The sequence below is a fragment of the Boleophthalmus pectinirostris genome, unplaced genomic scaffold (genome assembly GCF_026225935.1).
Source record: "Boleophthalmus pectinirostris isolate CB_2022bp ecotype Guang Dong unplaced genomic scaffold, ASM2622593v1 HiC_scaffold_1, whole genome shotgun sequence".
Classification (NCBI taxonomy): Eukaryota; Metazoa; Chordata; class Actinopteri; order Gobiiformes; family Gobiidae; genus Boleophthalmus; species Boleophthalmus pectinirostris.
This window is the reverse complement of record NW_026570970.1, coordinates 10,706,341-10,722,746: the sequence shown is the minus strand read 5'-3', so window position 1 is coordinate 10,722,746 and position 16,406 is coordinate 10,706,341. Positions and strand designations below refer to the sequence as shown.

General features: G+C 39.2%; 1 protein-coding gene across 1 annotated transcript in view; it reads left to right on the top strand.

Moving 5' to 3' along the window:
* Positions 1-16,406, top strand: part of clasp1a (cytoplasmic linker associated protein 1a) — a 168,387-nt gene that overhangs the window by 145,113 nt on the left and 6,868 nt on the right. Inside the window, 7 exon segments of the mRNA XM_055152935.1 lie at positions 4,182-4,307; positions 4,309-4,327; positions 6,047-6,293; positions 9,018-9,074; positions 12,592-12,782; positions 13,489-13,617; positions 13,796-14,002. Of these exon segments, the coding sequence (XP_055008910.1) occupies positions 4,182-4,307; positions 4,309-4,327; positions 6,047-6,293; positions 9,018-9,074; positions 12,592-12,782; positions 13,489-13,617; positions 13,796-14,002 (976 nt within the window).

Sequence of the window (16,406 nt, the reverse complement as noted above, 5' to 3'; positions counted from 1 at the left end):
TGAATTAATGTTCCACAGTAGCTTTAAACTTATCTACCTTGCATTTATTCAGTGTTTTTTTTTTTTTTTTTTCGGTTAAAAAGCATGAGCAAGGTCACCTCTCCACAGATCTGGCGTGTAATTTGGCTTGGTGGTGTCACTTTTTTTTTTGTCTCCATGGAGCTAGATACGTTTAATGCAGTACTGTGGAGCATTCTGGACAGAGCAACAACATCTCCATGGAGACGAGGAGGTTACACAGTGCACCTTTAAATCAAAATAAAGGAAAGTTTTTTATAGTAGGCCCAAGTAGAACAATAACTCTATGACAGATAAGCTGATCTTTGAAGTAGGAATTTTAATAATGTCTGTATCTGATTAGACCAGACCAAATCATTGTATTATGGCCCATGGACCTTGAACTTGAATTTAAGATCACTTTTTATAACCACTCTCCATTATAAACTGGATTAATATAGAATTAGCTCAGCACAGAAGTTGTATTGTCTTCACCATTAGAATTAAAGACCTTGATGACACTTGCTCCTTGAATCTGAATAAATTAAGATATTTATTTCTGTGGTGACACAATGCACACATGAGCAAACACAGCCAAAAAACATTTTAAGATCTGTCTGAAAACTCAAGAAAAAACACAAAATGAATTCAAACAACATTTTTCCTGGAGCCTGTGATCAATACGAGCGTTCACGGTCCTGTTTAGGTGTTTGATTTTCAACAAAAAGGTGAGAGTGACTGAAAACTGTAGTTCTAAATAAACCAATGCTTTTTAGTCAAATTGTGTAAAATAAAGATCAGATTAAAGTCTAACAAGCCTCAGACGGAGCATGCCTACAGTTAGCGTCACACCCCTATGCAATGTATACTTTATATTTAACACTGTATACTCTAAATGTACGGATTAGGATTTATTAGTTTTCCCTCATTGATTACCGTATTTTTCAGACTAAAAGGCGCACTTAAAATCCTTTAATTTTCTCAAAAATCAACAGTGGCCTTATAATCCTTTTGCACTTTATGTATTAATTCTGGTTGTGGTTACTGACCTCAAACTGATTTTACACGGCGCTAAAACATCTGTCAAAATGTTTTAGTACGACCTTGGTAAACTATAAAGCTTCACTGCTTGATGGATTGATGGAGCATTACAGCTACTGTAGCCAGGAGCCTTGCGAAGTAAAGGGTGAAGTATAGTTGTGTGTCACCATTTATGATATCAGTGAAATGCTACAGAGAATGACGTATGACCTGCAGACTTATAATCTCTGAAAAATTACACATGAACCATCTCCAATGAGACAGAAGCACAGAATAGACTCATCTTCAGCAGCACATCCTCTGTCACAGAAAGAACACATATAATCCATTGATTCGCATCTTTTAGTCCGACAGAAGCTGAACTGCATCAGCACACAAGCAAGAAAACAAGCTGTTTTTTCAGTGTTTATAGTTTATGCAAATTAGCCATGTGGTTTTAAGTTTCGTTTCTGTAAAACATAAACAAATGTGCGCAAAGTTGCATTAAACACATTATTACTCAATGTGTATTTGAGTCCTCTTCGTAGGAAATAAAAAACAAACTTAAATTATCCACCCACATTCACTAAGACGGCGAGGCAACACCGGGCAAATTACGCCACGATCTGCCAATGGGATCGTGGACGCCTGAGCTAAGGGATCAGTCTCAAGTGTCGTCATTTGTTTTGCTTAATGCTCCTGATAATTTGGTGTGCCTTATGTATGAAAATAGATGAGAGAATTCAACATTATTGATATTGCGCCTTTATAATCCGGTGCACCTTGTAGTCCAAAAAATACGGTAGTCAAACAAAAACATTTTAAACATTTTCTGACATCTTTATTGCTTTATTAATCACCATGGATACAAATTCTCCTCACAATCTTCTCGGCCAGAGCAGCTCATTCATTGCCATTATAGTCCGAGTAGCAACATCAAGCAAATCCTAAAATCGGCTAGTGCTGCTTGAGTCTCCAGCTGTGGGGCCTGTGCTTTCCTCTCTTTTTCCTCCAAGCTCAGACAGCTCTTTTGTCTTCTCTCTCTCCTTCCTCCATACTGTTGTTCACTCTCTCCCTCTCTCGTCCGTGTCCGCTCTCTCGCTTTCTTGTCTCGTCCTCATCCTCTCCACCTCCATTCTTTTCCCTGTTCCACCCTTCCATCCATCCGCCCCTCGCCGAACCCACAGTCGGTTATGGGGCTGGGGTGTGGACGGACTCAAGCACCCCCCTGCCCCCCCTCCTCCTCCTCTTCCTCCGCCTCAGTCCCACCCTGCCGCCCCCTCCCTCAGGGTCCTGCGCAGAGCGTACTCTCCCAGGTAACCACCGGGGGGGCCGGACACGGATTCACATAAAGCAGTCTGTCTTCAGTAGCACACATTCAACATATATTAGGTGTACTCAGTTTGTAGATACACTTTAAAAACAGGTCTAGCATCAAAATGAGCTATTTATTGTCCATGAACCAGGACGTAGCGTTGGTGCACTGTTATCATACTAGCTGTTTTTAGCACCTGTGATGGTAAAACTCCGCTCTAGCCTCTAAAAGTTGCACATTAACTAACTAATTATGAAGCTAGGATTTCATTTGGACACATTTCTCAATCCTGTATGCATAATTCAAGTGCTTTTAAAGAGAATTTGTAATTTTTTACCAAAAACAGGTCTTCAAAATGCGTCAAAATGATCTCTCTGCAGCTAAATATAATAATACGTCTTTTTATTGTTCGCGAATTAGGGAGTAGCATTGGTGCACTGTTATCATACTAGTTGTTTTTAGCACCTGTGATGGTAAAACTCCGCTCTAGCCTCTGAAAGTTGCACATTAACTAATTAATTATGAATTATGAATTCATCTGGATGCATTTCCCAGTCCTATGCGCATAATTCAAGTGCTTTTAAAAGTAATTTGTAATTTTTTTTTACCTATACTTTGTAAAAACAGGTCGTCAGAATGTGTCAAAATTATCTCTCTGCAGCTAATTATAATAATACACCTTTTTATTGTCCATGAATCAGGAAGTAGTGTTGGTGCTCTGTTACCATACTAGTTATTTTTAGCAACTGTGATGTTAAAACTATGCTCCTGTCTCTAAAAGTGTATATAAACTCCTTGCTATGAATAATTATGAAGCCAGGAATTCATCTGGACACATTTCTCAATTTTCCTATACGCATAACTTAAGTGCTTTTAAAAGGAATTTGTAAACTTTTTATAATTATACATTGTAAAAACAGGTCTTCAAAACACGTCAGAATGATCTCTCTGCAGCTAATTATAATATTACACTTTTTTATGGTCCGCGAACCAGAAAACTAGTGCACAGCTAGATGTTGTTAGCAACTGTGATGATAAACCTCTGCTCTAGCCTCTGAAATGTTTTATAAAGTGTTTATAAACTTCTTACTATGAATAATTATGATGCTAGGAATTCATTCAGACAAATATCTTAATTATCTTATACTGTACACATAATTCAGATGCTTTAAAAGGAATTTGAAAATTTAATTTAAAAACTGAGGATGAATTTGAATGTTTTGTCTCGTTTTCTACACAGATAATCTCAAATCCCAGCATACAATTTCATGTTTATTGTCTACTGTAAACAACCCTTTTTTTAACATTGCAGATGCTGAGCTGCATGATATTACAAAACTAAAAGAATACTAACACTAAAACACTCACTAACTACTAGGGATGTAACAATGACCGAAATACTGTGATATCGTATCGTCAAAGGTTTCAAAATAATATGATGGACCGTCACAATATATAATATTGGAAGACTCTTTGCTTAAATTAATAGTTATGATGCAGCAATTGCTAAAAAAAACATAGGGAACTACATAGACCATGATCCTTTGCTCTATTTCACTTCAGACTACAACAGTTCTAAGCACTTTCAAGTCTTAGTTCTTTAGATTAGGTCTTATCGAGGCATTTTAAGAGGAAAAAGTAGAGTATTCACAGTTTTGTCAGCCTCCACAAAATATCGTAATAAATTTCATCCCGTGAGATGTATATCGTGAGAATATTTTACTGAGAGATTTGGATATTGTTACATCCCTACTAACAAGTTCATTCTCCTGCTCAGTTACAGCATGTAGCTCAAATACATCTCTGTACCCAGGCTTTGTGTAAATGCCGTTGTTTTTTCGTGTGTTAGCATGATGGAGTACGACACAGAGAACATGAACTCAGAGGAGATCTACAGCTCCCTGCGCGGAGTCACCGAGGCCATCCAGAGCTTCAGCTACAGGAGCCAGGAGGACCTCAACGAACCAATCAGACGAGGGCAAGAGGGACGACGCCGTGAGTGTTTTTACATATATGTGTATATTTATGAAACAGGCAGGGCATGTAAGATAATATAGACAACAATCATGTTCACTAAATTTGCACTGTGTACCTTTTTGGTTGGAGGTCTGTCACCTGCCTGTTTCTATGGATATGTCATTGCTTTGCCTGGAATGTTCCACAGTATGACATTAAACAGCTCTATCTTACATTTATTCAGTTACAGGTGGTTTTATAGCTCAAAAATATCTAGAAAAACAGACATTCTGACTGTAAGCGGGGTTGCCTCTCCAGAGATCTGACCTGTATCTTGGTCTGGTTTGGTCTTCATGAAGATAGAAAGGTTTAATGCCATACTGTGAAACATTCCAGACAAAGCAAAAACATTTTCATTGAGAAAAAACATTTTAAGGACCCTTTAAAAGGTTGTATATTTCTCAAAATTGATTCTTTGAGTTTTAAGCCATGTTACCCAGGGCTGGGTATCATTCAGAAGTTGCCGATACGATACATGCCTCTATACATAAGCCACAATATGATACATATCTCGATACAGTGAGCTTACGATTTGATACGATTCAATATAATATATTTGAAATTGATTCGTTACAGTTAAAAAAATAATAAAGGCTAAATCATGGCTGTGATACTAAAAGTCTTTGTTAAACCACTTCTTGTTAAAAGTTAATATGAAACACAAACATTTTAATCATCAAAACTGTGAATACGTCAAATGTGTTAAATTAGTTTATTTCCTTTAAGCAAGCAATAAAACTGCTCTGTAACAATTTTTTTTAATCAAATATACAAAAAAAATAGTCTTGGCGATATATCGATACAGCAGCCCATGATATCGATACTGTATTATCACATTAAATTATACGATATATCGATATTTCAATATTTTTGCACACCCCTAGTTACAATACTGTTACCTCCTCAAAAACATACCCGAAGTTGTGCTTTGTTTCATTCACACGTTTGAGTAATCCTTTATTATTAGTCTGTCTACATCTCTAAAGCTCAAAATGCTCTGTTCCACCTTGTGATGTCATGAAGCTGTAGTTTTCAAGTCAATAGCCACAACTTTTTCCTTTAGTTCAGTAGAGATTGACAATTCCAGGGCTGAAATCATCCAAATGATTCTTGTGAAGGTGTATGGAGTTTAAAACACAGTGGAGCACTTCCTGTATTACCACATGACATCACAAGTTATTCTGCTTAAGTATGTCTAGATTTGTGTGTATTAAACATGTGTGAGTGAAACAAAACAAAACTCTAGTTATGTTTTTGATGAAACAACATAATAACATAGAATAGAAAATTACATAATATATGGGCCCTTTAAAGGTGAATTGCTTTTTTACTTTTCTGGTGGAATCTGGTGTTTGAAATGTTTCACAGTATGGTATTAAACCTTTCTATCTTCATGGAAACCAAACCAGACCAAGTTACAGGTCAGATCTGTGGAGAGGCATCCCCGCTCGCAGTCAGAATGTTGTTTTTCTGGGTATTTTTGAGCTATATAACCACCTAATTGAATAAATGTAAGGTGGAGCTGTTTAATGTCACACTGTGGAGGAACATTTCAGGCAGAGCAATGACATATCCATAGAAACAAGCAGGTGATGGACCCCCAACCAAAAAATTACATAGTTTGCCCTGTATAATGTCTGTATAATCCCTTCAGTTATCCAAGAGATCTTTCTAATGTTTCTCCACCTCTTCTCTTAGGCGGGACGAGAAGGACTGGCCTCCTCCCCGGGTTCTGACGCTCGGCTCGGGCTGGACATGGTGGAGGGGGGCCGCACCGCTCTGGATAATAAAACCTCTCTCCTGAACACGCCGTCTCCTCGCTCCTTTGCGGGGCCCCGCGCTCGAGAGTTTTCCCCTTACGGCTACGGAGAGACCATCTGCACCTACGACAAGAGCGCTCTGAAGGAGGCGGTGTTTGACGACGACGTGGAGCAGTTCAGAGACTGTGAGTGCAACATGAGAATCACACACAAATCTACTTTATTTTACTGCACATTTTATCAACAAAACAGTTTGTGCTTGTTTAAACATAACATTAAAAACAACAAAAGGGATTAAAAATAACAGAGGGTGCAAATGCTTAAACCTAACACCAGTAAAGTTAAATATAAGCAAACCCAGAAAATAGCAATAAATCAAATCAATAGTTAAAGTTTTCATTGTTTCAGTATATGTAAAAAAACATTACCAATTATGTATTAATTCAGGTTGTGCTTACTGACCTTGAAGCGATTTTATGTGGTACACGGCGTTCAAAAATCTGTCAAAATGTTTTAGTACGACTTCGCGGAGTAAAAGATGAAGTATAGTTCTGTGTCGACTCAACGCACACTGCCACACACTACCTTGTCGCAGACAGAACACTCAATTCCACTGAGTCGTGTCTTTTAGTCCGACAGAAGCTGAACCGCGTCAGCTGCAGAAGAAGCGAACAGTTTTTTCCGGCACTTATAGTTTACACAAATGAGCCATGTGGTTTTAAGTTTTGTTTCTGTAAAACATAAACAAATATGCGCAAGGCTGCATTAAACACATTATTACTTAATGTATATTTGAGTCGTACTTGTAGGAAATAAAAATGCAAACTTTAATGATCCACCCACATTCACATTCATAATACACATTCACCAAGACAGGGAGGCAACGCCGGGCGAATTACGCCATGATCTGCCAATGGATCATGGCGTACGTCTGGGCTAAGGGATCAGTCTCAAGTGTCATCCATTTGTTTCGCTTAATGCGCTTTATAATCTGGTGCACCTTATACTCCGAAAAATACGGTAATTACATTTAAATGATATCATATGACGGTCGTGCTATCAGGATTAATTCAAGTATATAGAAAAAAGTCTGACTTTACTTTACTGTGGAATTCATTGTATGTAGGTTTGCACGATAAATCACAAAATGATCAGTATCTGGGCTGAAACTGAACCACTAAAGCAAGTCTAAATTAGTATTATCAGAACTTACCGATTAGGGTAAATCTCTCGGTACAATATTATCACGATATGCATCTTAAGGTACGATACTTAATATAATATAATATAATTGTAGACAGGACACTTTTTTGCTTTTAAAATACCTTGACAAGATTTTGGTGTGATTATGTCCATCATAATCCCAAGAATTCAATTAAAAAACATATTTCTTCATGTTATTTGCACTGAAATGAATCATGGGATATGTAGTTCCCGATGTTTATAAACTGTTGCTATTATAAAACCGTGAATTTAAGCAAAGAAACTTGTGATTCGATATATTGTGACAGCCCATGATATTATTGTGAGACTTTTAACGATACAATATCATGATATTTTGGTTATTGTTACATCCCTAATACCGATATATCATCATAATAAAAAGTGTAGAAAGTAGCAAACATTTTAAAACACTTTTTTTTGTACAGATCTACCAGTCCATTTACAGCGGACATCAAATTTAAACGTTACTTTATCTGAAGCCCACGACTGTTGCTGTTTCAAACTTTCCAAAGTTAAACCCAAATGTTGCAGATGTTCTGTTTTTAGCCGCGTCTGTTGGATAAACATGATCTGGAGACGCCTCATTTACCATAAACAGTGTCCTCCTTGTGTAGCCGTGTTGTCATCACATTGTCTGTTCTGCATTCTGTCTCTCCATCCTCCCTCCCGCTCTCCCTCCATCCCTCTCTCTCACTACCTCCATCTGTCCCTCTGTCTCTCCCTCCCTCTCTACATCCCTCTCTCCTTCTCTCCCTTTTTCTCTTCCTCACTTCCTCTCTTCCTACCTTCTTCTCTCTCTCCTTCTTTCCCTCCTTCTTTTCCTCACTTCTTCTCTTCCTCTCCCTCTCTCTCCATCTCAATCCCTCTCCTTCCTCTCAACCTCTCTTCCTTTCTCTCCCTCCTTCTCTTCCTCACTTCTTCTCTTACTCTCCATCCTTTTCCTTCTCTCTCTCCTTCTCTTCCTCATTTCCTCTCTTCCCCTCCCTTTCTCCCATCCCTCTCTTCTCTCCCTCCTTCCCTTCCTCTCTCTTTCTCCCTCTCTCTCTCTCCATTCCTCTCCTTCTCTCCCTCCTTCTCTTCCTCACTTCCTCTCTCTCTCTTCATTCCTCTCCTTCTCTTCCTTTCTTTCTTCCTTCCTTCCTCTCTCCCTACCTCTCTTCCTATCTCTCTCTTTCCTTCTCTTCCTTTCTTCGTCCACTCTCACCTCTCTTCCTCACTCTCTTTCTCTCCCTTTCTCCCATTCCTCTCCTTCTCTCCCTCCTTCTCTTCCTCACTTCCTCTCTCTCTCTTCATTCCTCTCCTTCTCTTCCTTTCTTTCTTCCTTCCTTCCTCTCTCCCTACCTCTCTTCCTATCTCTCTCTTTCCTTCTCTTCCTTTCTTCGTCCCACTCTCCCAACCTCTCTTCCTCACTCTCTTTCTCTCCCTAATTCTCTTCCTCTCTTCCCCTCCCTCTCTCCCTATCCATCTCTCTCCTTCTCTCCCTCTCTCTTTCTCCCTCCCTCTCTTCTCTGCCTCTTTCTCTTCCTCACTTCCTGTCTTCATCCCTTTCTCCCATATCCCTCTCTCTTTCTCTCCCTCTGTCTATCTCCCTCCCTCTTTCTCCCCTCCCCCTCCCCTCCCTCTCTCTACCTCTACCTCTCCTTCTCTATCTCTCTCTTATCCCTCCCTTCTTCTCTCCTCTCCAGCCCGCCGTCAGGAAAGCGCGGAGAACAAGATGACCCTCCCCAAGTCGTATGCTCCCGGTAAAGTCCCCCCTCCTCCTCCCCTACTCACTCACTCACTCACTCACTCAATCACTCACTCTTTCACTCCACCCACGCTTCACTCCCTCTCTCACTCCGCTTGTATTCCCTCGTTCACATTACTGACCGTTCATTAACATCTCACTGCATCCTTTCTCATTCTAACCACCAATAACTTTGAAACACTCTGTCATTTTCTAAACAATTTACTCTTTGTGAACTTTATTTTTCACTAATACGTGTGTTTGTAAATGTTCCATAAAATAAGTCTTTATAGAATATTACTGTTGACATAGAGTTTAGCAAGACTCCTCACAACAAGAAGGTCCCCGGTTCAATTCCTAGATCTGACTGGGTCATTCTGTCTGTGGGTTTTCTTTTAAAGTGTCCATATTACACTTTTTTCTGATCTATGTTATAATGTTGTTTCCTCATCCAAAACAGACCTGGAGTTGTGTTTGTGTGTAGTTTCATTTATAGTTCTTCTCTCGAACTGAAAACAACTTGTGATGTCATGTGGTGATACATAAAGTGCTCCACTGTGTTTTAAAACTCCATGCACCTTCACTGCAATCATTTGGATTTTTCCAGCCCTAGAATCACCAATCTTTACTAAACAAAAGGTAAAAGGAGTTGGTAACTTGAAAACTATCGCTTCATGACATCACAAGGTGCAACAGAGCATTTTGAGCTTTGGAGATGTAAACAGACTAATAAATCAGGATTACTCAAACATGTGTTAATGAATTAGAACACAACTCTAGGCAGAGTCCTGCACAGGTCCATTTTTAGAGACCCGCACCCGCGCAGTTCAGCACCGCATCCGCCTGTGAACCCGTGATGATATCAAAGATAAACCCGCACCCGCCAGGACCCATTTATATACCACCCATTAACCGCTCATGGCCGTGATAAATCACACACAGATTATAAGCATTCTAACTGAAGCATCCATCAGAATACAAATTGAAAAGTTACGACTTCAAGAATTATAATTATGGAGGTTCGCCCACGTAGACTGTCGGGTGACCGCAGAGCTGCGCGGCCCATGGGGCTAAGCGCAACTGTCGCCCGATTGCGCTTTGTGGACACCCTGCTCCATGGACTCGGGGTTCACTCTCTCTTAAGTCCAAGATTAGTCCTGGTTTAGACCTGGTTTAGACCTGGTGCAGTCCTGGTGCAGTCCTGGTGCAGTCCTGGTGCAGTCCTGGTGCAGTCCTGGTGTAGTCCTGGTGTAGTCCTGATTTAATCCTTACCCGTATGTAATTACTACCCTCCCGTAAAATTCCAGAATGTTAAAACCTGCCCGTTTCAGCAACTATTTGCCCGTACCCCCGGGTACCCGACCCACTGCAGGACTCTGACTCCAGGTCTGTTTTAGATGAGGTAGCAACATTATAACATGGCTTAAACCTCACAAGAGTCAGTTTTGTGTAATATAAGACCTTTAAATTCTCATGCGCCTCTTAAACCTCATACTAACATAACGTATAAAGTTTTCAAATTGTGAAATCAAACTTGAAATTCAACTTTCAAATTCAAACAGCAGCTCGGTAGCCAGTAAACGAGCTGTCAAATCACCACTGTGCAGTTAGAATTTTGACCCTTCAAGGCTGCCATGGTGTTTCTAATTCTGTCCCAAACCTTTATTGTGAAAGGACAAAGGTTAAGTGAACCCGTGATATGCCGTTATTTGATGTGCATGAGGGTTTGTGAGTTTTCTGTAGGGTTTGCACTGAGTAACTTTATATGCCATACAGTGGTGACTAAAATGTTACAGCTATTATAAAAGCTATAACTTGAAAGGTCCTCAATTATGCAACATCTTTTGCTAAGGTTCACTGTGTAAATTTTGTGCTTGTCTTTATGGGAATGTTATGGCCTTTGTTTAGAATTTTCCACAATATGACATTAAACATATCTCTGTTACGTTTGTTATAATGTTTTCTTGTCAAAAACAGACCTGGAGTTGTGTTTTGTTTCATTCACACGTTTAACACACAAACCCTGCTTATTTAGATGGAGGCTGTTCCACCTTGTGACGTCATGTGGTAATATAGGACGTGCTTCGCTGTTTTTTTAAACTCGCTAGAATCGTTTGGATAATTTCGGCCCTGGAATAGCAAATCTCCACTGAACAAAAGGTAATAAGTAAGTGTTAACTTGAAAACCTCCGCTTCATGACATCACAAGTTAAAACAGAGCATTGTGAATGAAATTAAACACAACATCAGGTATGTTTTTGAGGAGGTAACAATATTCTAATGTGGCTTAAAACTCACAAGAATGTTTTGTGTAATATTGGACCTTTAAAAATCAGTCATGCATCCCGAATTTCAGACTTCCGATCATCGCGGAATGCATACCGGAAAGGGTCCTCCGAAACAGTGAATACCAAACCGCCTTGTTTGATTTCCTAGTGGGATGCGTCTATTGTCAGAGCCGATCTTTTCAAGTCTTTTGAACCATATCGCTTTTGTTTTTGGTTCTGATATTGTCATATTTTAGGTATGGGATTTGGACATGGTAATTGTGTGATTGCTGGATGTCCTAACAGTGGAAAACGGCTCAAGAAATGGGCTTTAGAAGTTTGCGAATTGGACGCAAACAGAATTGAAAAATAGTGAAAGGTAAAGGCGATGGGCAGTATTGATACACAGGAAGGACCAAAAAGGAAACCTTTGACTGCCTAAGAAATCATCCAGAGTTTGCAGCGAACATTTTGTATGTGGAGCAACAACAAAACAAAATCCTGATCTCTCGCTCCAGCTTGGTTACGGATTTAAAAAGTCAACACCAATGCAAAAGGCACCAGCTGTTCGCCAAGAAACACCTTCCACTGCAAAGCGACCAAGACGTAATGTTGCTGTAAAACCACAAGAACAAAAAAGTGCGAGCTCAGTCTGTTTGGTTTCTGTACTTCTTGCTTAACAAATGGGATCCCGCTTTGTTGGTGCTCAACATACAAAATGTTCGCTGCAAACTCAAGATGATTTCTTAGGCAGATAAAGGTTTCCTTTTTGGTCCTTCCTGTGTATCAATACTGCCCATCTCCTTTGCCTTTCACTATTTTTCAATTCCATTGAGAAGGGAAACAATTTGAACAGAGGTTTGCAGTCACACACATCTGATTCACTTTTGCATTTATGGAGTTTGCAAACTTCTGAAGCCCGTTTTCTGCTGTTAGGACATCCAACAACCACACAATTACGATGTCTGAATCCCAAAACTAAAATATGATAATACCAGAACCAGAAACAAAAGCGATACATTTCAAAAGACTTGAAAAGATCGGCTTTGACAATAGACGCATCCCACTGGGAAATCAAACACGGTGGTCTTTTTCGGAGGACCCTTCCCAGTATGCATTGCGCGTTGACCGGAAGTCCAAAATTCGGGATGCATGAATATTGGTTTCCACTGTATTGCAACACACACTTTAACAGCACAGTGTTAAAATATGAAATCACCATCTCTTGGTTTTGCTCAGTCTAACGGTGCTGTCTCCCGTCTCCAGTTGGCCAGGATCACTCGGACATGGTGGCGGATCTGCTGAAGGAGCTGTCCAATCACAACGAGCGCGCAGAGGAGAGGAAAGGAGCCCTGGTGGAGCTGCTGAAGATCACGAGAGAGGACAGCGTGGCCGTGTGGGACGAGCACTTTAAGACCATTCTCCTTTTGCTGCTGGAGACACTGGGGGACAAAGACGTAAGACTGGAGTGTAGATAAGCTTTAGCTTATACTAGTATGTGGTGGTAATGGTATTTTGTATTTGTACTGATGGAAGAGGGAGCTAAAACATTAAATAAGTGAGGTATGTTAGCTCATGAGACACGTTTTTTGTAACTAGTTTACATTGTTCAACAACAGTTAGCCTTAAAGATGCCCAGAGTAACTTTTTGGTAGGAGGGTTTGCCGTTAGTTTGTCTCATGGAGATGTTATGCTTTGACTGGGATGTTATACAGTATGGCATTAAACCAACAAATCTTTTATTTATTAAATTACAGGCATTTTTATTTCTCAAAACTACAAAACTGGAGAAACAATACAGCCACTTCACAAGAGCATGTACCCACACAGACGAGAGAGCAATAGTGGACCTCAGTCTGCTGTGCATCTCCCATCTTGTAGGAAAGAGAAAAACAAACTTAAATTATCCACCAAGACAGGGAGGCAACGCCGGGTGAATTACACCATGGATCGTGGATGCCTGGACTAAGGATCAGTCTCAAATGTCGTCGTTTTTTTTTTTTTTTTTTACTTAATGCACCTTATAATCCAATGCACCTTATGTATGAAAATAGACGAGAGAATTCAACATAATTTATACTGCGCCTTATAGTCCGAAAATTGCTATTATAATTGTTTACACACATAGTTAACTCTTAGATATCTTGTGTATGTTTTGTGCAGCACACCATCAGGGCCATGGCTCTGCGAGTGCTCAAGGAGATTTTGAGAAACCAGCCGGCTCGCTTCAAGAACTACGCTGAGCTCACCATCATGAAGACACTGGAGGCCCACAAGGACTCACACAAAGAGGTACAGCGCAAATGTGGGAATTACAATGAATTATTATGATTATTTCCAAATGTATGTGCCTTTTGTTTAAAAGAGACGACAATAAATGCACTGACAGTATTTTGAATGTTAAAAAACTATAATACTTTAAAAACATAGATTTTCATGCTGACACCAGTATTTCTCATGTGTGTCGTAGGTGGTGCGTGCGGCAGAGGAGGCGGCGGTCACGTTGGCGGGCTCCATTCACCCCGAGCAGTGCATAAAGGTGCTGTGTCCCATCGTACAGACCGCAGATTACCCCATAAACCTGGCCGCCATCAAGATGCAAACCAAAGTCATCGAGCGCATCGGCAAAGAGTCTCTGGTGCAGCTGCTGCCGGACATCATCCCCGGACTCCTACAGGTAACCATGGCGATGAGAGCTAGAGTGGGCATGGTACAATATTCAGATTTGGTGGTTAAAATAATTACGATTAACGATTTTATCACGATAATTATTAAAGCTGCTGACAGTAAAAAATTTTATGGATGAATGGAATGATTAATTATACTTTACATTTTGGAATTGTACTTAAGTGAAGTGAAAATGACAGTGATCTCGAACAGGGGTCTCCAATCTTTTCTCCGTTGAGCTACCTTTACAAAACGAAAATGCCAGAGAGCTACTAGTTTCAGTGGTTACAAGAAATCTATATACAGTTAGTTGTCTATGAAACATAAACCATTATCCATTTGTTAGTGCACAAAGTTAGCCAACAAAATGACACATGTACAATGGTAATAGGCAGCACTAGGGGTGTAATGGTACACAAAAATCACGGTTCGGTACGTACCTCGGTTTTGAGGTCACGATTCGGTTCATTTTTGGTACAGTATGGGAACAAAATACAAAAACATTTGCTTGTTGTTTATTTGCGTGTGTGTGCGAGGATTCACATGGTTTGGAGGGAGGTAGTTAAGGCAGGGGGCAATTGTTATCAAGGCGGCTGCCCTAACTATAAAGCACTGTGGGAAACACTGCCACCCCAATCACGGACGAGTTCCCTCGTGAATATTAAAAAGCCGAGCCTTCCGTGTAGCTGCACATGTAGTGGCATAAACACAAATTGCGCAAACTCACTCGCGCACAGCCCTGCATTGAATCAAACGTCCCGTACCGAACCCCTTCGGCACAAATACATGTATTCCACATGTTCAGCACAATACGTATAAATCAGAAATCTCATTGCGAGCTACTTGGAAGGGGGTGGAGAGCTACAGGTTGGAGAAAATATCAAAATCAAAATACCTGCTCTAGAAGAAAATATCAGTTTTAATGAACATCAACGATATTATTGTTTATTGCTCCATCCCTACGCTAGAGTCAGAAAATATCATAATAGTCTTAAAACTGTGTTAAATATCTGGAGTTGTGTTTTGCTTCATTCACACGTTTGAGTAATCCTTTCTTATTAGTTTGTCTACGTCTCCAAACCTCAAAATGCTCTGTTCCATCTTGTGATGTCGTGTTGTGTTTTCAAATTAATAGTTAAATCAAATCAAATCATCCAAATGATTCTAGTGAAGGTGTGTAGAGTTCTAAAACACAATGGAGCACTTCCTGTATTACTACATGACATCACAAGGTGGAACAGATTGTTTTCTGAAGATAAAAAAGATTTTAAAAAATCATAATATGGGCCTTTTAAACAGTAAACTATAATTACAACTTGTCATAATAAAAGTATTTTGATTGATGAAACAGATGGCCAAACAAAATTAAGTATTAAGACTGTTTACACAAACATTAAAAAGTTGTTTTGTTTTGTTAATATTGAAAATTAAAAGTATTTTTTGTAGTATTATGAAAAGCACCCATACAGCAGGGTTTAATCTTTTGCTCGTTTTCCTTGAAAGCTCAGGACACACTATCGCCGGATCCAAAAGGGCTTATTTGGACAAAGTGCTTATTTGGACACTGGAAACCTTTGCCTTATTTGTAACCAGGGAATGTTGCGTAAATTCATACACGTAAAATTATACAATATAGTCAAAAAACTGCTAAAACGAGGAGAAATGTATGTATTTTTTAATTTACAGGGTTTTTTTGGTACTTTAACCTCAACTAAAACTTTGTACTCTCATTTTGATCATGCCTAAAAGGTCTGAAAATGAAATCATGGAGCTGTCACCATTTCCAACATTTATATTGTCCTTTTTATAACAGTTTTATATTAAATCTTTTGTCTGTGGGTTGTGCTGCTGGTTGGATCTTGGTCAGAACTTCCTTAAAAAAGAGATCTTTGAATCTCAGTGGGACTTTCCTGGTTAAGTAATGGTTAAATAAAAATGAAATGCTTTTTTTTCTGAATTGCAAAAATAGGATGTGCTAATGGTCATTGTAAAAACACAAAAAAAATACACTGTTTTCTTATGATTCGTTTTTCTGTGAATTTTGCCCATACCTTGACGTTATAGATTAAGATAAAATTGCAATAAATAAATAAATACATAACCAATAATTCTGTCAATTACATTTTTTCACTTTTTAACATTTTTTGTCCAGCTGACAGATTAAAACAGACATGTCAAACTCAGGCCCAGGGGCCAAATTTGGCTCATGATATAATTATTATTTGGCCCTCGAGATCATATCAAATATGTATTAGAGCTGCCCGCCAGCTACACATAAGCTATCGAGACATTTTTATTTTTTTTTTATTATTATTTTATATTATGCTTGTTCTGGATTCAGTGTTTAAGCAAAACTATTATTAAACATTTATTTTAAGAAGAAAAGGTTTAACATTACATATCACAAAAGAAGA